At 45.9% G+C, this 22759-nt stretch overlaps 1 protein-coding gene across 9 annotated transcripts in view; it reads right to left on the bottom strand.

Annotated features, from left to right (window-relative positions):
• agrn (agrin) overlaps positions 1-22759 on the bottom strand; it is a 199016-nt gene that overhangs the window by 120786 nt on the left and 55471 nt on the right. For 7 of the 9 annotated variants that reach the window (XM_057039710.1, XM_057039704.1, XM_057039706.1 and 4 more), the window contains one exon: positions 1638-1676. In XM_057039710.1, the coding sequence (XP_056895690.1) occupies positions 1638-1676 (39 nt within the window). Of the gene's footprint in view, positions 1-1637; positions 1677-4960; positions 6929-22759 lie in introns of those variants that run through there. The other 2 variants (XM_057039708.1, XM_057039713.1) reach the window with 2 other exon arrangements.

Here is a 22759-nt window from a genome sequence, read left to right as displayed (position 1 = left end):
GCTGCTCCTCTACCCCCAAACTAAAACCACATGTCTCCAAAAAAAAAAAAAAAGGCTTTCAGACATATTTGGGCTGGCCGCGGTAATTGCCTCACTAATCTCTCCCGTTTTAAATGACCTAAAGAAACTATATCCCACTGGGAGGACCTGCCCCATCAATCGCGGAATTTACCTTTTGTTTTTTTTCCGCAATATATTAAAATATTGCAAAGTGCTGATGGAAAACGTTCAGAACTATTGGAAATGTAATTAAGGGCCACCAGCAGCTTTTAAACGGTTGACTAGAGCAGAAACAAAAGGGGCCCGGCAGACTGCAAAAAAGCAAAAAAAAAGTGGGGAAGTGCGCGGCTCAATCGATGCCCTGGTCGTCTTTACTATCAAAAACTAACATAAGGAAAAGGACAGAAAAGTCCCGCCTCACTGCCCGCACATCCTATATTCCCCGCGGAGACACAGATTTGATAGCAATAGATGTTTCACAAACCAGCAATCAGAGATCTATCAGGCTTAATCACCTGTCAGGAAAAAACTAATAGCTGCTATAAACTGTGGCTCTGCTCTCGAACACAGTCCCGGTTTTATTAGAGGAACCACAAAGAAAAACTCCGGTCAACCTGCGGAGCGTTTGAGAACTCTTCCAATCAAGAACAATTATACTTTGGAGTGAAAATAACTCAGCTGATTTGCACCGATGTCAAAGAGTCCCAACTCGACCAACCAATCACGATAAACCATTGCTAATTGGTTCCTTCTTATTTTCTTTTTAAAGGTGACATCTATTACAAAAAGCGTCTTTGTACTAACTGGCCCATAGTACAGTACATGGTGGCGAAGCAAGCAATTACCAGACACACATTCAAACCCCCACTGCGGCCTTTTGTCCCCGGCCTCAGCTGGCCGACTGGAATCATTAAATACATTCTCTCCTTAACTTTGTAGCTTTCACAAAAACGGGCTGACAGAACACCTTTGGAGCTAGTAGGAGTCCACAGCGCTGCTTGTGCTGTGCTGTTATGGCTGTGAGCAGAAAACCACTGGCAAAGTCCATCAAACATCGGGCTGCCTCTGATAAATATTCATGGCAGCAGCTTGAAAACCAGATGTTTTCCTCAAATTACTGAGAATTAAAAGCCCATGTTATCTGCCCTGTAAACAATGGGTAAACCTACTGAAAAGATTTATTGTATAAATTTGGGATGAGAAAACACGAGGTGAAGATCAGCTCTCCAACTGATGCCTACAAACTCCCAGGAGCTCCAAAGAATATGGAATAGCCGAGGAAAAGGGTAATTATTGTCCCATTAAACCCCATCAGATGGATGTCAATGCTGCTGTGGTAACAGGTATTGAACATCAGTCCAACTAGCAGTGCGGAGCAGATCAAATCAATTTATCAAAAGATCTTCCTCACATCAAAGCCCTGAGCAGAGCTGGCCACGTGTCTGTCATACCAACCTTCCAGGGGAGATTTTTTTTTTTTTTTTAAATGCTGTCGTATCTGGCACGGCAGACAGACGGCCGTCCACTTCAAAGGCAGGCATCTGCTATCCAAGGTCATTATTGGAGGGTGACACCATGCATTCACACGAGACAGCAGTGGTCAATGAAGACGAGCGGAGAAAACACAGAGGACTTACCATCAGGAGGCTGCGCCGGCGTGAAGTGAGGTGGTTTATCTGCAAGAGATAAAAGGGAAAACGAGAGAGAAAATAGTTTTAGTTTAGGCGACGCTCGAGGACTTCCCAAGAGTAAAAGGCGAGTAATTGAGGCGCCGTAAAAACAGACGCGTTTGGTCCATAGCCTTGGAGTTGCCATCTATAGCCTTGTAATGGAGAATCTGGGCCCTGCAGGAGTACATTTTAGCAGTAACAGCACAGTCTGGGTTTAGCATTCTGTGGTGTTCAGATCTGAAGGCGTACCACACTTCACGGTACAGGAGGCTTGCTTTGGCGACGCGTTTGGAATTCAGCGTGGGGTGAAATACTGTAGCTGTAGCAGTGAAATCAAAACCCTTCCCCCACCTCCCCTCCCATCAAGTGCATGGAAAATAAATCAAAAGTGTTATGGTTCTGTTATGGTTCTGTGAAGATGTCACATGACATGATAGTTTTTCTGGACAATTTCTTCAGCGATTATGAGCGCACTGCTAAACTTTCTCAACTTAGCAATAACAAAAGAATAATAATAATCCATCAAAAACCCACACTAGAAGAGCCGAGAAGCAAAGAATCCAGATACCATCGGCCGTTACACAAATATCGAGATAATTTGGGACAATTGATGAAAAAATCAATAAAAACGCAAAATGTGAGTCGAGAAATTTTCTGCCTCTTGTGTGTGAGTGACACACGTAACAAGCCTTCCTTGCCAGGTTGCATTGTTTCTTTTTTATGTTAGTGAATCCCACCAACCCCCCACCCCCGCCCCAAAATGTCTAAAATCAGCCACCTTTCGCAGCAACACCCCCAAGAAAACAGGCCGCCCATTTTTCACAGGCTGATTGATAGTAAGAAAAAGGACCTTTTGAAAACATGCTGCAAGCCGCCAGAACGCCACCTGACCTCATCAAACCACTTTCTTCGCTCTGGTCAAGTCAGCTGTCTGGCTCACACTAGGCAGAACCCTGGTGAGCTATCACAACTGCCCGCACTGAACAAACACAGGAGCACAAACGTTTAGAGGGGATTTGTGGATACCCAGCAATCCCCCAAGACATCCGCTCTGTGTGGTATAATGAGGAAGATAAAACACATCACATCAATTATCCCGCTAACGCGTTTTCCCGGAGCCCCATCAGGAACCTTTCTCAGGACTTACACCATACCCGATGGTGTCCCATGATGCAGTTGAGTTTTAAATTTAGGCTCATTTACTGTTGCTTGTCAACAGCTTGTGCTTCAGGGAGGGAAAGATGGAGAGAGAGACTGTGGGTAAGAGCGAAAAATGAGGAGCGGGGAGCGCCGAGGCTGTTGCTAGAGGTAAATAATGAAGTGTCTGCCGACGCTGTTTCCCAGTCAGCGAAGACAGTAACTGATTTTCATCTGGGGGGGATTTCGGAAAGACATTTAAAAGAAAGTCGGGCTGAAAATGCAGACAAGCATAAAGGAGCGTGTGCAAGACGACCTCTGTACTTCCCGTCTCCTGTTTGCGCCTCTAAACGCAGACAGAGATGCTTCCGCCACTTGGAAAGATCCCGACGCAAAAATGCGACGTGCTAAGTGAGCTGAAATGTGGTGGGGAGGCTGAATGCCTTTTTATATAGGTATTTCCATAATGAAAGGACAAGATAAGGTCTTTCCATAACCATATCAGGGTTTCCCATCTCTCCCTCCACTGGGCAAAGCCTGCAAGAAGTCACGGGCCTGTGTGAATGTCACAACATGGCCATCATTCACCCTATATCTTCCATAAATCAATATGTGTCTGACTGTGACATTTAACCATGTGCAGGGAGAGATGGGCCCGTTTGGCTACTTTGTATGTGCGTCACCTTCCCATTGGCTGAAGGTGATGTATGGCCATACATAATGAAAAAGTGTGTCTGTGAGTGGACTATTGGTGGGTGCTAGAGGGGTCTAAAGGGGGATTTCGTACCTGGCGTTCCTCACACCGCATGGCAACAACAAATATCGCATCCAAGGGTGCTAACACCCTTCTCCAACACACGCATCACTCATAAAGACACTATCACTATCACATCCAGCTGTCCTTGTGGCGACATGGCAGGGGCTCTTGGCAGCATAATAGAGCACTTTTCACTTCATCAATTTCCCCAGCACACATTTCTTTTCACTCGGTCATCTGAGGGGTGAAGATTGGCCTTCTTTAACTGAGCTTGTATTAACTCTAATAGAATGCGCCTGGCTGAAATTGATTCGGTAGCACGACAAGGTTACAAATGAACTACCTTCCTCCTGGTTCACCCACACGCGGCAAGTGAAATGAGAAGACTGACAGAGATGATGGAAAGGTGTGAGGGCTCTGTGGAGGGGGGCAACTGGGCAAGGATCGTCCATGCTTAGAGGTAGAAATGCCAACAGTGAAAACTCACCGTTGCGGCGCAGCTTTGTTTTTTGATTGTTTATTTCTGTTTGTTTTCTCAATCAAAGTGATTGTTGTCTTGCATGGAAAAGAGCAAAGAGTTGAAGAGGGACAGGAAGAGACTACTCCTGCAAGACACTCCATGGAATTGTGTATTTTTATCTGGGAAGAGTATGAATAAATCAGAGTAAGCACAGTACAAGAGGCACAAGTAAAACCTGAAGGTGTGTTCTTGGCAGCTGGAAATAGCTGCTCAAAATGATTGTTAAATGGCTATTTTTGGTTAATACCTGAGCCCATAATGACAAATAAATGACCCAACTACCTGTAAGCTGAATGTATTCGTTTGCACAAATTCTAATCAAATGAATTTGTGATTAACGAACCAAAAGCTCAGATTCAGTGATTGCTTCTCTTAAGCGTCCGCATCTACTGTCATGTCCGCTGCCTAGGAACTAGGCCACACAAACATCATTCCTCCATCTATTAATGAGCGACTGCGCTGGATATAGTGGCAGCAAAAAACGGGAGGGGGTTGGTTCTTTCCAGGCCAAGACACAAATTTTCATCCTCCAAAGGCATTTAATCGGCATTTAATACTTCATCAAAGTAAATGCCAAGTCTTGTAATGGAGATATGAGGCAATTTTGCAAGCCTACAGCACCACAGAGTGATGGAGGGAGCCTGTAACTTAAGCTGTCCCGACACACTTACTTCCACAAATAAGGCTGTCATGAGAGGCAAAGAGCTCAGTTTCACTGGGAATTTGTCTTATAGGAGGAAAATCTAGATGATGTTTAGCAAAATGATTTTTCCTTCACATGCTATTCTCAAAATGTGCATCTTTTAATGGCAAAAGTCACATGTGCACATGTGGAACAGGGTACACATTAGGTGACACTGATTTGAACCCACGTACAGTTGTTGAGGAACAGGAGCACAGCAAAGCCCAGCGTGGAGGTGGCCAGCAGAATCAAACAGATGTTGCAGGGGATCATGAAGTAGCGCACCACCAGGGACACCTTGTGTTGGTACCTGCGGTCCTGATCCAGCGGCGGTGGCGAGGGATAATGGCACCCGCTCATGCTCCACTCCAGTGACCCCCTCCCCTCCAGCGTAGAGGAGAGGATGGGCCGAGGAGGGCGCCGAGGGGTGCCCAAGGACCCGTTGGAAAAAATGATGGCGGCGGGGCGAGGGCAGGGGGACGGGGACGAGGTCAAAACCGAACGCCAAAGGAGAATATGTGATGGTCGGCGCCCTCAGCTGCGGTTCCAGCTGTGTGCTGTGGCGGGGACCCGGCAAGTGTTTTTATAGCAAAATCGCAGCGGCAAACTTTCACTGGTTTCCAAGCAACACATTTTCAAAGGAAATAACATCCATTTGTAGCAGGAGAATAGGTGAGCGTATGGAGACTCCTACAGCCCCCCACCTGTCCACACCAACTCCATTCTGTAAAGAGACACTACTGGACTGTGGATGTGTGGATCTATTGTTGTTAAGTGGCTGATACTTACAGTGTAAACACGTGTCTGAACTGAAATGGGAGATTGTATCTGGTAAATGATGTTAGTGTGCGTTTGGCATGAATGTGAGATGCACCTAAAACATTAGAGCGACAGGAGGAGGTCTGGAATGTCAAATATCCACAAGGAAAAAATCCACGAACGCCAACAGTATATCCTTAAAAGACAGGGCAGTTCCTCAAGAATCCTCCACAAGTCCAGGTCTGGGAAGGTGGGGGTTGCCTCCAACACGTGTCAGTTATCTTTCTGAAAGGTGGCAGCCAAACGTCGCTTTTGGCTTCCTGCGCATTCCCTGTGCGGGGCTCGTAAAGATTCACTTCTCTGAAGAGCAATGACTTTGCCTGATGTGCTTCTAACTCACAGCTGCTGCGATGTATCCTTTGGCTTGTGATCCGCGTGCTCGTGTCACAGTGAAGAGATATATGAGCACAGCATGGGAGATCCGTCCAAACCCGACCCTTTCACCAACTTGGATCTATAGGTGGGACGGCTGGAGACCAGCTGTCCGTGTGTCGGTAAAACATATGCTGCGGAGGTTTGCGTGCTGGCTGCTCCTGCCTTTTTTAATACTCCAGGACGGTCTCAGAGAGGTGATGAACAGCCGTCCCCCCCCACGGAGATGGTGCTCTCAGTATGCAATCGGTCAGAAGAGGCGGGTCCGAGTAGGAAAAAGTTGGAGGGGCTGAGTGGCTCGTCGCCGCGCAGCCGTCTTCTACCCCCAAGAAGCTACAGATGAGCGGCCAAACACAGAGGCTTTAAATAACAACGCATGCATGAAGAGAGCGACAAAAACCTGCGCGATCAGAAGCCGCCACAGAAGCCCCACGAGGTTTGTTGGACTTCCACTGCATGTGTTCCGGTGAAAAATCCCTCCCCCGGAATGGTGACAAAAGTGACGGCAGAGGTTAATTTCATCTCTTCCATTTAAAGAACTTGCCGAGTCTTTTTCATTGCTTTCTGGATTTTTATCTGTTTTACGCACACTTCCCACAGGCGTCCAATCCCCCCGTGAGCTCAAGGATGGGCTTTCTCCTTTCAGGGATCCAACAGTCACTGACAGCCAAAAGAACAAATGAGTTTCCGAGTATTCATTGCGCGCGTAATCCCCCAGGCAGCAGGTAGTGGTCCCAGTGTCAGCGCACTCAGCCGACTGGAGCGGTAAGTCACTGAGGGAAGCCGGTCGGAGAGACGCGGTATTACATAGAGAGGCAAAGTAGGTGAAAATGAAGAGGACAAATCCGCTCCTGTCATTCAGATCTTTCTGAAGATGAAGAAAACACCAGCGGTGTGTCGCTGATTGCCCAAGCACTCCCCTCCAGAGCGCTCCTCTCTCAACCCTCAGTCAGCGGAACGGATGAGCACATAATGAGAGAGCGAGCGAGATAGTGTGTGTGTTAGAGAGAGAGAGAGAGAGAGAGAGAGAGAGGAGTGGTTGAGGGGCTGTCTTTAACAAAGGCAGAAAGGAGGAGGGGTCGGAGTTGGGTGAGGGAATGAGGAGGGGAGAAAAGGAAAACAAGCGAGAATAAAGGCTTTGGGGAATAGAACTCGAGTCCTGTCAGAGTGGGTGGGGGACGGCAACACTGGCAGCATCAAAACAAAAGAGGGCCACGGTCTTGGGAGATGTCAACCCACCCCTCCATTTGTTTACAGGCTAATCAAAAGGCAAGCGACGCTAGAAAAGTTAAAGAATCTTTAAAAAAAAAAGATTTAATGAGGTAAACAGAGAAAATAAGGCTCCTGGGGGAGGCGGAGACAGAACTTAGACAATAAAGTCACACGTTATAACTTATACAAGTCTCAATGACTTGACAAACAAACGGGCAGTTAATTAACGTCACTATTTTGACCCTCCATTCTGGCTTCCACCCAAATTGATGCTTTTCTTCAAATTGAAAACAAATCTATTTCATGACATGTATATTTGTGCTTCCTTTAAAGGCACTGTGCGTTATAAGTTATTATAATGAGGTCATAATAAAGGAGTGGTTATGCTTTGATTTAGCAAGGCACTGCATCAATAGCTACTTTGAACAAACTCAATGGCTGCAGCCAGCAGATGCAAAGCGGTATCTATCATCAATTATTTATGTTTTTCACTCTCTTTCTCTCGCTCTCTTCCTCTCGTTCACCCCACACGCACACTTAACACTTCACACATGGTTGTGCACAAGCACACACACTGCCAGGGATGTGCGCGGCTTCCAAGAAGGAGCTGCACAAATGCGCTGAGAATTGCCTTTCCTGTCAGACAGAAACTAGCACAAGAAAATGGCTCCTTCCGTCATTTCATGTCTGTTTTTTGGTTTAGAGTGAAACACGATTCGCACTGGGACAGGTGATCTCACATCCTCCCTCAGGTCATTCATCTCTCGGTTCATTCCAAAGCTTTAGCTGATCTCATGGGAGCAGACATAATGAGGGGTACCAGTTCTTCCTGTCTTTTGAGGGTCAAGAGTTCAACCCATCCAAACCATCATCTGCAACAACATTCACCCGGAGGTGCTGCTCCCCACTATATTCAGCCCCTAGACCCCAAACAATCACACCAGATCTCACACAGCATAACAAAACATTGATTGATGGAGTCACTGAAAAGAAGACGGGAAACAGCTGCTGATTCTTAGGGCCACTTTTGTGTCGAATTTTGCACTTATGACGGTGTTAATCAACACGCAGTTGTCTCTTTGACATGGAAATTTGGCTTAATGAAGAGCTTAAAGAATTTTGAAAAATCAACAGAGCATTTGACCCGCAGACGTCACAGCATGAGAATAAATACCAGATTCCGCCAGCAGAGGCTGCTACAGAGTCGATGTGGCATTTTGTTCTGCTGCCACAAACCAAAGAAGATCTTCCATCGACATCAAGGTTCAACCGCTTTGATCCATTTTTAATGGCCCAAGTATCACACGAGGTTAACATCTCTCTTTGAAGACTTTGAAATGGCAATTTTCATTAAGGAGCCAAAAGAGCCGCCCTCTTGCTTATTAGCGTGGCATGAGTTATATTTGATATGAGATGTGAGTGTGTTTGTGCATGAATATGTATGTGCTGTGGCACAGTGTGTGTGTGGAGGGTAAGAAATTTTGTCAAGTTCCATGACTTTTCAGGAATGATGCTTCAATCAAGGTGTAGGTGTGTGTGTTCTTGTGCTTGCTACATATTGAGTACCAACATCTGCATTCAATTAGCAAAGTAAGGACATTTTTTGGGAAATAAGGACATTTTGGCTGGTCCTCGCAACTTCAAAGGAGTGTTTAAGGCTTAAGACGTGGTTTTAAGGTTGTGGTTAGAATTGGGTTTAGGTCAGGATTAGGGTTACGGAGTACCGGTAAATTGAGATGTTAGGCTTAGGGTAAGGGGCTCCGTAATGCATTATGCCTAGAAACTCCTAAATATAGAAACATAAGGGTCTGTGTGTACATATGTGCATCTCCACTGCTATTTATAATGGGTAGTATTCATGGCAACTGAAAAGTGGACAGGCTGATACCATGAATGTTGAAATCATGGAAGAAAAAAGTGAAATTTAACTTTCTATTTTATTAATTTTGTCTGAGTTGTTTCTTTACAATTAGTCTGGGACCAACTGGCATTTTAATGTGTGAGCGTGCATCCCCGCATTCTGGTTGGCTGGAGTTAATCTGACAGACCTAAGAGAGGGAAAAAGTAGCATTTACAGTTCTCCCAAAGGCTAAAAGAACAGTCCTGTGAAGAGACTGCATGCACCTGGCTCTATATTTACATAATATCAACAACTGAAAGGTGAAATCACTGTTTCAGCCTCAAATATGTAGATATTATTGACCATGTAAGGAAATCTGACGCTTGAGGTCCTGATGATAGATGATCCTACATCTGATCAGATAAGTAGTGCTTTCTCAGCCTTACACTGAGGCCTACTGTTTGTGGAAAGTAGTGTAAAGAGCTCCGTCGCTTAATGGGACATTTCTGAGTGTGGACGAGGGTGCTTGGGAACGCACGTCTGCTGATGAGTAGAGAAAAAAAAACCCATTAGAGTGGCCCATTTATTAGAACCATCAGAAGTGGTGCTGTTTCATTCGCTAATGGCATTAAAGATCATCCCGTCCTGCTGTCCACTCTGAATCAGGGACTTAATGAACAGGAGGAAAAGGATGAAGTCAATAAAAAGTTAGAATGGATTTAATAATTACTAGCGTAAAACCTGTCTGGCCACATCAGCTATTCGTATGTGCCCCCCCCTCCGATAGTCCAATGCCCAACAGTCAAATTTTGTTTTATTTCATGCGTTACGTTGGTGGACGTAATGAGAAATCCTTCGCCGTCTGGTCCCAAAGGTCACTCTGGAAGTACTGATACGTGCTTCCTGCCAGAGTGCATTATATGAATTGCCAAACACCACTTATTGTGGTACCAATCCCAGGGCCACTTTTAAATTCAAGGCCACGAAATTCACTTTCAGGGATATTAAGTCGACATCAAGAGATGTTGAATTCTTCATGTGCATCCGTCCGTGCAGGATGTGAGATTGCTCACCCAATGGACAACAGTCGCTCAGCTGTAGCATTAACCTCAATCACCATAGTTCGGACTTCACAGCGGTGTCCAACAGATCCCCTCATGTCCTTTAAGACAGGCCACACAGGGCCTCTTGCAGTCGCAATAATTCCTGTAGAACTTGGGGGGAGCTAAAACTGTTGCTGTCACGACAAATGTGCACTGGAGGAATGTGCCAATTCTGCTTCAGCAGGTTACTAAAGAAAGTTGCTGCAGCAGATATTCAAAACAGATACTGCAGAAAGCGGTCGTCTTTGCAGTGAATGTGTGTGTGCAGGAGTGCCAGCCATGAATGCAGATCACAACACCACGAAGGCCACGAACATATGAGTCATATGACCCTTATACTCTTCAGTATATTTAGTATTTTAATACTCCTGGTAACGATTTGAGCTTTTCTCTATGCTGTGGTCAATTTCTATATTCAGATGAAAAGATTAAAGAAATCAGCCCAACTGCTGGACAATTTCACCTTCAAATCAAGTCTTAATTTACTATCAATATGTTCAAAATCCTGGAAAGTTATGATCATTTGCAGTTGGAGAAGCATGGGGAGTGTATGGGATGTCACTTTGGTTTGAGAAACACTAAAACACTAGTGCTCAGGTCTTTAAATGCAGCGTTTTGGCAGAGAATCTCTGCCATTAATCAAATCTGTGTGTGAGATCCTCCGGCTGGTGCTACACAGCCATCCCCACGAGAATCTACAACACGATCCACCTGTCCGCACTCAATGCTTTGGGCTACATTAGCCTCATCCGCCCACGCCGTCCCACGCGACCTGCTTCTCCAGCCCGTGTTGAGCCAACACTTAGCCCAGGGACTCATTCAGTTCTTGTTCACTGCTGGACATTCAGTTCTCGTTTGTACATGGGGAATGAAACAAGCCGTTGCTACTGGCCTCAACAAAATGGATGATCTCAGACCTGCACCCCAGTGAACATACTTTATTTGTACTGGTTCTTTACGCAGGAGTAAGTCATCATTAGCCACACATTTCCTCCTGCACACCAATAGCCGCAACAATAATGATTACAAGATGTAATATCCTCCCCATTTGCTGCATTGCCCTGTTTATTCAGGTCTTCAGCAGCAGCATTTTCCCTTAATAGCCATATAGGAAATGATTCCAAGATATGGCAATAGCGGGAGGTGAATTAAAATAGTAGAAGAGTCAGGGTGAAAGGGAAGCAGCGATGGATTGACACCTGTGAACGCTGGATGCATCGCTAGAGGTTGACCCGTCTCTGTTGTGTCGCATATGGAGCCAATTGTGGTGACTGTGTAGGAAGACAGAGGGACGCAGTCTGCGGTGGAGCGTCCGGCTCCGACAGAATCTGCCTCGAAAAGGCGCGTCTGATGGAGCTGAAGGATGTTACAGATGTCAGTCTCTGGCCAAGTCAGCCATCTGTCACAGGGAGCCGGCCAAGTCGCACCGGCCCCGTCATGTGGCGAAACTGGTGGGAGGCTTACGTTGACCAGTCATTATGAGCTGGAAGCTGTCCTTTCAACATGGCTGACTCCCAGCTGCAGTTAATGCAACGGTGTGAACAGAGGACAGATGGGCGAAACATACTTTCACACAGAAATGTCTGTATGAAACATTCAAATGATTAAAAAAAAATGTTGCGGGATCTTTGAGTCACTCCTAGCTCTGCAAAACTCTCAGGCAAAGACTATCTTTCATGATCGGGCATTCATCAAAAAGCATTACTGGTGAAAATGTGAAGTTTTTGCAAAAGAAAGTCTTGGGAGAGTGAATGAGTTTTTCCACTTCAGTTCACTTATTTTACTCTCGGCTTTCTGCTATCTGCCCCTGCTGCTGCACAGCTCTAATTCAGCCCCGGGACACACCCAAATGCTCCTCCCCGCTTCAACTATGCCCATCCTACGCAGACTTCAGTTCCATTTCAGAGTTATTGTGAAGCAGAGTCACGTAATTGAATTACACCTCAACATCTAATGTGGATTCCAGCATGTTTACATTTTTAAAAAGATATAATGGAGATGATAAATAAGATGGCCCAGGTCTAAGCCGACGGGAGGAAGCGGGCAAGATGATGAGATAACGAAGTGAAGAATTTCGCAGGAGTCAGTAGGTTAACACTCAGACACATAAAGTGCGATTTGGCGAGTTAATAAGAAGGCGAGGGGAAATATGACGCACTGCTGTGAACAGATAATGATGCCAAGAGGAGGGGAGTGAAAGGGAAATGCATCAACCACTCTCGTCCACACGCGAAGGTTTTATTTAATGAGCCGCTCGTCTGAGGCGTCATTATGCACATTGGCTTGAAATAGTCCATTCTGGACTCCAGCATCTGTCAAAGTCTTAGTGTTGGGCTCTTGCAGAGGCTCTATGTTTTACATCAATATGCATTTGCTCAAAACACCTTCGTATCAGACTTTTTAAAGCGTTGTGTGAAGTCGTTCATGCGTTGCGGTGGCAAACTGAACACAAGTGCATGTTCCAAATAGGCTTTGTGGCTTCCAAGTGACAGTGACAAGCTATTGCAACCAGTGAAACTCTCTGCTGCATTTACAGTAATAAACATGCTGCCCTCCCTTTGCTGTCTATTTTTTAAACCATATCATCAGTGGCGGAGCATCGAGCTGGGTCCTCCCATAGAGAGGACAGAGAGGGAATATTAATTGGTGAGCGATGGCCGCTTGTGTAGACCCGGCCCATAAATGAAAGGGATATAAATTATTCATATGCCTAATCAGACAGCATGTGCTCAAGTCACTTTGTAAAGTCTGACAGCGTCTCGGCTACTTCTTCACAAACAACTCCAGTTCCTCTTAGCGGAGTCGCTACAGTCAGAGGAGCCCGCGTTCCACGATGACGAAAGAACTGTTTTTCTGGCTGCAACCAGCCTGCAAAAGGAATGACCCGCTTTGCACCAGGCATTCAGACGCTTCCAGCGCTGGCACGCCTTTATTCTGAAAGGAGTGAGCGGCAGATTGCACGCAAACGTGTGCAGTAATGGTGTAAATGCTCCGAAGACAAAGGAGAAGCAAGGGCAACTTTCGGGACGTTGCCGAGCGTCTGCAGACAAGGGGAACGTATTCCAGCGGCGCCGAACAAGAGCGGAATGAAGTAATCAATGAGGAGAGGCGATCATTTGAAACAGTGAATTAGTCTGCTAGAAATGAACAACCAAGAGCAGATAAACACATAACGATCGGAAAACGCGTTGGTGGATTTGTGAGGAACATTTACTACAACCACCTGATAGGCTGCCTGCTCCAATGTGCATAAGATTGACAACAGGCTTTGTCAAATCTGGCGTCCGAAGCGAACGGCCGAGTGCAAATCACCACACAAAATCGACTTGCCCTGCGTTCTCTGCAGCATTCAATTCTACGGAAAGGCAAAAGTCAAGTAGAATGGCCTCGGATTAGTTCTAGCGGCTATCATTTGCCACAGCGCGCCCGGTGGAAAGGGCGGTAAAACGGCCTCGGGCGTGGCCACCTTGAGGCTGACATGCATGCGTTAGCCCGTGACCGTGTGAGCCGATGAGGACGTTATGCATGACACAGGAAAGCTGTGGGATACTCACTACTGGTAACTATCAATGCCATTTCTAACTGGTGGGTTTTTGCATGTGGTCTTGGGAAAAACCTGGATTCAAGCGCTGTGCAGCTTCTATCCACTCAAACACCCGCAAGCATATATGCAAGATAAGCAAAATAGCATGGCATTCAACAGAAAGGCCCCTTCCTTCCAAATGCCACTATATGATCTACTAAAAAAACTGTGATACTAAGGTACGCAGAGGTGGAAGCTGGATTTAGGCAATATTTGTTTATTTAATTTATGACAAGGGAGGGAAAAAAACTGCTGAGAAGCTGCGTGCAGAGATTTCTCCCAAAGCCACTTTAGAGGACTTACTGATTTTTCCCTTTCAAGTGTTTATAGTTAAGAGCTCATTTTACCACAACCCGCGATTAACAAGAACACTTCTTCCTTCTGGAACGGCCTTTTAGCGAGTCGGGAGATTGCCTCGAGTCCCAGAGTCCTGTCCTGTGGCCCGGCCTGACCTCTGACCTCCATCTCTCAACAGAAAAGACAAATAGAATTTCTCGCCGAGGATCAATAAACTGTATTACTTTCCGAGGCTGGGTCACAGCACAGAACCCCTTAATCTCTCCCACTTGCTGGCCTCCATTTGGCTACTGGCTGGCGTGTCCATAAAAGGCGAGTGAATGAAAGTATTTGTCCTGTGTTTTTAAAGCTGTGGACAGAGAGATAATAGCAACGACATCACTCGCGTCTACACAGCTTCTGAATATTCCGACTGACGCCTGGGTGACGCGGGATTGTCACTCGCCCATAGGCTCATTGCCTCCCTCTTTCCATGCAGACTCGGTACAAGCTCTGCTTTTCTTGGAGACTCGTGTACAAGATAAAGAAAAAAAAAAGAGTGAAAGGGCAACCTTATTAAGAGACGATTAACTTTGAAGTATTTCCGTGCTCCGCGCCGCCATTTTGTTCCTGCGATCCCTAGCCTTTTCATCAACAAGAGGGAAAAAATGTGGACGAGCTGCGTCGGTGGACCAAACTTCTGGAAGCGACGGTACAGTGGGCTTATGGTACCATTTCTTCTTTTGCACGCGCGTGTGCGAGAAGTGCGCGACGATGATGAGCTTGGCGTGACGCCGAGGCAACGCGCCGCCTCATCCATTATTCATCTCAGTAACAAATTGATAAACTCAGTAAATGAAGAGGAACAACGTGGACTAAAAGAGCCATTCAGCGTCTGGCGGCGTCGTGTAGCCCATATTAATCAGCCAGGTACACAATTATGATCTTTGAGACAACCCCTCCCACCCCAACATTTATCCACCTGAGTCACTCAGCACCTTCTACATCCGAGTCCCCTGGGAAGAAAAAAATTCCTTTCCACCACAGGTTAATGTGGGCTGGAGCATCAGACGCTGCACACGCATCGGAATATAATGATATCCCAGTCCAACTGCTTTATATCAAATTCGTGCAAGATACCAATGGGATGAATTACCACCTCGTTGCTACGGTAACACCCCTTATGCAGGAAACGCCACGCTGCGTTTTGAAAGAAATGATGATTTTTTTGTGTGTGTGTGTGATTTGATTTTGAAAAACCATCCCAGTGATGATGGGGAGGAGAGAAAATCGAAGGGCACAAGAGGGAGAAAAGATTGAGAGAAAAGGGGGGACAAAAAAGAAGGAGTGGAGGAGAGGAATGAGGCGAGGCTTGTCTCGCAGCGATTGGCAGCCGCGCTTCTCACAATTTGGGTCACTCCTGCCGCTGTGTTTCTGCGAGGGGAGCAGAAACACCTCATCTGCCATTCATTTCATTTCCATTCCAACACCTGCAAGTCATTTGCATTCAGTCAGTTTTACCTCTTCCTTTTCTTTTCTCCACGTGCCACTACATTTCCTGAATGATAACGCTGTAACATTTTCATTGGCCGTCCACAGGCCTGGACACAATGTTACCTGCATCCAAAGCAGGGAAAAGTGGAAAGCCTTTGTTAGAAACGTGCTGATTTTTCCTTTTTTTCCCCCCAGACATCCTCAGTCCCACTTCTTCTCTCAGGTTTCCACCAGCGACCTACCCCCCTCAACCTCCTGATCAAATCCAGATCTTTGCTACATGACCCTTACGAGACCCTGCGCGGCTCGGTGGCTCCCCCGGGGACCCTTGTTCGGATCATGTCTCACCTCTCCACGGCAACAACTGAGCCAGGCGCTCGATAGTTACGCTGATTAGCTGTTGTCGCTAAGAGTGCGGCGCCAAGGAGCCGCTGCTTTTTCAAGCACGTTTCGTCCTGAAGTCCAAAATACGTTCACGAATTAAAAACATAAAAGACGTCAAAGGAGATTTCAGACCGGGAGGCTGAAGAAGTTTGAATACATCAGCTTCACCGCTGCAGGAACATTTAGAAACCGTGACAGAGCGCCGAGGGGAGGGTTCTTCTGGGGTGTGGTCTTCAGTCAGAACATTTCCCAATGGTGGAGTTCCGCAACATGAGGCAGGATCATTGATAGCTGATCGGAGACATCTTCTCCGAGATGGCGGACGGACCGACGACGTGGTGCAGGCGTTCTTAGGCTGTTTGCAATGGAAAACTAAGGGCTTCTAGCATTAGCATTGCACTGGTAAATACATCTGGAGGAAGCTAACACTCAATTTTTTTCTGTTAACCCTTATTTCTAATTACGGTGAGAGGATGATGAATACATCCACAGGGGGACACATGGTGATCCTATGAGATACACACGTCATATCCTCTGCAAGAAGTTAAAAATTGCACGGTACCTTTATCAAAAAGGCAGTATATGAATCAATATTATTGTGACAATTTATGCAGGAATGTGTAATTACGACGATCCAAAATACCAAAGAGACGAAAAGCACTTTGTGGATTTTTTTTACGAATAAATAAATCCTGTCGGCACCACCTCATGTTTACCAATCAGGCCCGCCTGAAAAGCTTTACACCGGAGGGTACCAAAAAGGACTAAAGAAAATAAAAATCCAACACGGGGGAGTCTTGTTTTCATTCCATGGTGAGGCAGGATTCTACAGTGGTTGTCATCCAATTGCTTTTTCCTACTCTTTTCCCTTTTGTGAGGTCCTTTTTCTGTCTCCCCCCCTTCGAAGTTTTGACGACATTCTCTTTTTTTGATTTAGCTTCACCGCACGATAAACTAGCCACACGTTATTCCCGATTTAAAAAAGCACAAGCACACACGCAGAGCTGACTTTTATCATTCCCACATCACAGTAGCAATCATCAGCTCCACATTTTGGTGATGATTTGCTTTTATCCCCATATCCACTAAGCTCTGTTTTGATTAATCTGTTAATCATTTAGATTATAAAACATTCCATCGCCTACAGGATTTCCCAGGGCCCAAATTTGCTTCCCTAGACTGTGTCCTCAGAGATATTTCATTTACAACAGCGTAAAGCAGGCAAATTAGACTTGGATGAGCGGATCAATAATCCTTTAGAGTCTGCTGTGCGTCCGAGTTGTTGTTGTCACTAGTTTGGGAAGCAGTTACACACTCTAGTATTCCCATCCAAATAAACATTCCATATCACGGCACCATATATCCTATAATTCTGCTTGAGGGTCACGGTGCAACAATGCTGGAGTTTCGCTGGTAGTTGACGTGATATCTGGCACGAGATTAGCGATTATCCCAAAGTGGGTACGATTCTGAAAGCTGTTTTAGATCTGCGGACACAGATTGGGACCCCCGTGTGCTTTGGGGCAGCGGTTGCCGGCCGGTGATTGAGAATGTAGGGCAAACCCTTTAAGTGGAGAGATGAGGAGAGGGGGGAGATCATCAGAGCCATTACTACATGATAAATGATTTGCTGGCTGGTGAGCTGCCCTGAGGGATTTGATGGGATGGCAAGACTGTAGTTTTGCATATGTGTGTTCGGGGGTGGGTGGGGGACTTGTGGCTTACTTATATCCCAAGAGAGCTGCCCACATCCTGCTAATGCAATCTGCTTCAGAGCAAGGGAAATGGAGAGGTTAAAGGCACAGCCAATCACACACACACACACACACACACACACACACGAGCCTTGTATTTCTATCGTTGTGACACTTTCATGGTCATAATGCATTCCCTGGCCCTTTGTCCTGACCCTAATCATCCCAAGTAACCCTAACCATAGCAAGAACGCACACACGCACACACGCACACACACACACAAAATAAATCACACATGGGAGAAACCATTTATTTCAAATTCATTTTAAAAGACTATAGCTCAGACCTTAATTCATAACCATAACCTTATTCCTTTACTATCAAATTAGTAATTAGTTTAAAAATAAATTCACATTCATCAATCAAGGGCATTTAATCCTAAAACTTTTAATTAAATTTAGATCAGGGCCACAAACTTATCTCTTCACATATGAATATACGATGGAGAGAGACACACGCACACCCAAATTCTACTATGTCCACTATGTGCACTTTTTATCGAAAAGAGGAAGATATATATATCATTTAATGGCAATTCCATAGCAATTCAAGCACAGTAAGAAAGTAAAGTGGGATTAGATATTAAGAGCTTGACAAGCCAGACAGAGGGAGAGAGAAATAAATAGTGAGAGAGGCAGAATAAAACACAGGGGAGCTGCAATGACAGTAAGGTGAAGGTAAGAGAGAGCCAGCAAGAGGGTAATAGCTGGCAGGAGAGGTCCAAGCCGGCTTCTGCCAAGATAGAGGAAGAACCACGGAATAAAAAGAAGGGGAGGAATTGAGCAGCATAACCCTCAAGACCTTGCTGTCTGCACGAGAGAATGGTGTGTCTGTGTGTGTGTGTGTGCACGTGTGTGTGGGGGGCCTGTGTGTCTACATCATTGAGGAGAGCATGCTGCACTGGCAGGTCTAACAGTTGATGTCAGGCTACATTCGAGGTTCAGATTTGGGAGGGAGGGAGGATTTCTCCAGCATTAGGCCCCAGGGGAGCTCTTCTTGTTGGGTTAAGCCTGCCAGCTTGGTCTGCTGGCTCAGCCTCTGGATGAAGCTGAAGGAAAGGAGAAGCAGCTGAATGAGCTTTGGCTCACAGTCTGAGCACCGCAGCACCAGCCAATGTGCATCCTGAGGTGATACTTAATTTGTGCTGGTGCTCATTTTGAATGTGATTCGCACTGTTTTCTGAAATGATTTATAGATTGAACATACAGAAAGAGCTTTAATTGGTTTGAATGCATTCACTGATCTTCTGTTTCTTGCTTATTTCTAAGCTGGGACATGAAGCTTATCCTGTGTGGTAAGATACTGGACAGGTCACCAGTGCGTTAACATACCATTAACTTACTCCTTTAGGCAATTAAGAGTCTCCAATTAATCCGTGTCTGTTTTTAGATGCCTATCCAAACAGAAGGAGGTTCCCCACTGATGTGCTAACCACCGCACCGGCTCGGTGACCAAAATGGGAAGTCCAATATGACCTGTATTTAGCTGTAGTTTATGCGTTTGTATTCATACTTAAAAGTCTGCCACTAGTGGATTGGATAACGAAGGCAGGAGATCATTGACTACATCTCTGACTGCAGATTTCAATGATGGTGCGTGTCATCGCACACACAAAAACCTACCAAACAAACTCTGTCGGGACATTGTTTAACAAGGTCAGTAATGTGGTCTTTTTACACCTGGACTGACCTTTTTCCTCTGCTTTTTTCAGAATTATGTGTTCCTGCAAGTTTTCTCTCTCACATACACATGCACACTCCTCTCTCTGCTGGCAATCGCGGCTCAGGAGAAATTAATCTATATCCAGGTCTAATCTAAAATGTTGCACTTAAATAAATATTCTTTCAGTGTGTCATTACCTCAAATTAGTTTAATTATTTCCTAATCACAGCTTAGCCACAAATAGGGTGAGGGAGAAGACAGGACCCGATCCCAAATATCTCCAGTGGAAAGCCTGAACAGGTTACTGCTCCATTTGCAGAACACAGAACACACATTGGAGCATTTCAGCTTGTTTGCTTTAGTTCAGGATGGTACGGTAAAGTTTGTATTGTATTTCTTCTCAGAGGCAAACAGGGTGGATTGCAGTAGTTGTATAACAAGTCTAAGCAGTGCAAATGCGCAGCGGCCTGATAAAATGTGACTTTGACCCGAGCTCAATAAACAGAAACTGCATTGAGCGCCTGCCGAGTCCTCTCCAAACCTGCATAATTCGGCTGTAGCTTGTTCAGCGCCAACAAAATCGTATCATCAAAATTGATGATATTTGACAGAGAAATTGCAGAGAAATAGCAGTAGTGTGACAACCTGACTCAGTTTGTGCGTTTCTTCGGAAGACGAGAGAAAACAGACCCACCTGCAACGACACATGAAGGCCCCCAAACTTTGGAATGAACCACTGACGCTTATTGCTGGGGGTGACGTTGCCACCCACTGAAGTAACCTTTAAAAGGAGGTATTCATTCGAAATCTTTGTATGCAAAAAGGTTGTGCATCATTGTATTTGCACAAACGCACGTGGCCCGTGAAGCCATGGAGTGTGACCTTGGCTCAAAAAAACAGCTGATAACGCAAAGCAGAACTTAGAGTAAGCTTGATGATCCCTTCAGCAGTTTATCTCTGCCCAGTCCCATATCCCCAAGTCAATAATGTTGACTCATCGACCACCTCTACCTCTGCTGCCAATAAAGCACAAAGTGGCCTTTTAGTTGTGGCTTTGGCCTTGCAGAGAAGAATTACACCACATGACCCTCCAGGACATGTCAAGTAGCGGGGGGGGGGGGGGGGGGACAGAGGCTGATGTAGAAGGACCCATTACCGAGGATAAACATTTATATTCTTGTCTTGTGTGCGACCAATCTCTCCTGGAAACTCAGACAAACCGCACTGGCATTTACTCAGACGGATACGGAAAACAAGGCGGTGATTTGAAGAGGCCCGATCCCTGACTACTCCCAGCGTAAAGAAAGTGAAATGATTTTAAAGTTCTTACCCTTTAAAATCGCTCTTTTTTCCCCCCCTCCAGTGGCTCGATTTATGCTCTTTTGTCACATTGCTCTTCATCTTATCGATCGGGCGAATCGGTCGCCTTAATGAACAGGTAATGCTCAACGCTGCGCGAGAGGGCTGGAGGTGAACGACTCCCCGAAGCGGCCGGGAATATTAAAATGAGCAATTAAAGAGGTCCTTATTGGCGAAGAACAGAGTGTCAAATACTGACCTCCGAGAGGAGGGGAGGGCAGAGGTTCGCTTCCGTGAGAGGCACACAAAACATTTCGCCCAGAGTTCAATTTCCATCATGCCCATTACGGACCACAGATGGCCCGAGGAAGAGGCGAGCAGAGACAGACCAAGAGAGACTCTCGTTTGCATTTGTTTTCCTTCCCTCCTCCTCTGCCCGGACCATTTCCAGAGTGCCCCGACCGCGCACAGACATCTGCAGTCCATCATGATAAACAGGCTGCGTTGCGCCCATTTGTTTCCCCCCGAAAAAAACCGCACTGATGCATGAGTAAAAGCTACAGCCGCTGCGTCTCCATGAAAAAGCTGCTGCGTTATCGCCGCATAGGAACCGAAATTTGAAACTATGTGGGGGTGGTTTTTTTTCAAAGGGCAGTAAAGTTTAAATTGAAAATGCGTGCCTTTAATTAGAGGAGATTTACTGAGAAACCGATCTTGCAGCAAGGCGCAAAGCCTTGGGCAGAGGAGCAGGCCTTCTGTTTTAGAATAAAACTCTGATCAGGCAGCCAAGGAGAGTCGAGAATGGAGCCGTTTGCAGAGGAGGGAGTCAATGACAGAAGATGGCACTGGTTCTTTTTTTCTTCTTAAATTCCAAATGAACGCAGGTGATAAAAGGCGCTCTTGCCTTGTTGCGCAGTTGTGAAGTGGCTGAACGATGCCGGTGAGGGGGTACAAAGAGCACCGGGTTGGCCACTTGTCTCTAGCAAAACACCTCTCATTTTAACGAGAGGGTGAACCCGGCTTCCCTCATCCGGTCCCATCCGCCAATTCCTCTGATTTTCCCCCCGTTGAGTCCTCATTACCAACTCGACAAAACACAGACTATCTAGTGTCATTGCTGCCGACTTGCTGGGTGTGAGTGCACGAGGCAGACAGAGGAGAGGTGACAGAGGGGGTGTGGGAGTTTGGAAAAAAAGGGCTTGTCAGACTTTCTGGGTCAGCGTTAATTTTTAATGTTTTATGCCGATGAGCTTGCGCTCTGACTCCAAGAACGATGCACTCAGTGCTCCTTCGCTTCCTGCTTTCGGTTCGCACGCGCACGCCCCGACCAATCCTCCACCACTTATATTCACCCTCCCACCTCTTGGCACGCCAATTAAGCAGGTATGTGACAAGAAGGCAGGAAGTGCCAATTACACAAATCTCACTCCCCTGAACGTCACTGTGCACCCGCCTCCCCATCATTTTTACAGCAGTGGGCCCGTCACCTTCGTCTCCCCACCAGTGTTTAATGGACTTCGCCGCCACCGTGTCTCCCCCGGCGCTCCCATTTCCCCCAGTAACATCACGGAAGTGAGTACAAATAACATTGAATTAAATCGAACCACTTTAACGTTCAATCCAAAAAAATGGGGTTGATGTATCTTCTTTGAGCTCACATAATTATTTAGCCTCGGGAACACACCATAATTGAAAATGTCTGATAGCGATGTTACATGCAACATCGTGAGAAAAAAAGCGGGGGATGGATTAGCGTTACCAAACATCATGGGGAAAATGCTTAATTCAGTCTGTAAGGTTTATAAAATAAGTCCCCATTAGAGGCTGTTTATCTTATCAATTACGAGCCATGTTGTTTTTTTCCCTTTTTTTTCTGTAAATGACAAATGTGGCTTGCCACCGGGCACAATCACCTCATAAATATGGTAGGTATTAAATCCCACAACCAATTTACTCTATTCACCCTAGCTTAAAGTCAGTGATAATTTTTACTAGACACATTATGAAACATGAATTTTCAAGTCCTTTCGAAATGATCCCAGCAGGACTGGACAAGCAAGTGATGAAACCGTACAAACAAGGCACAGGCCTCTTCGCGGGGCTTAAAAGCACGGGGCACAGTTTCCCCTTTTCTTGGGTCATTTTTCAGAATCACTTCTAATGCTGGAGCTGTTCCGATAAACATTATTTTTAA

The sequence above is a fragment of the Takifugu flavidus genome, chromosome 8, assembly GCF_003711565.1.
Source record: "Takifugu flavidus isolate HTHZ2018 chromosome 8, ASM371156v2, whole genome shotgun sequence".
NCBI classification, from domain to species: domain Eukaryota; kingdom Metazoa; phylum Chordata; class Actinopteri; order Tetraodontiformes; family Tetraodontidae; genus Takifugu; species Takifugu flavidus.
The sequence above is the reverse complement of the archived record's forward strand: the minus strand, read 5'-3'. Positions and strand labels throughout refer to the sequence as shown.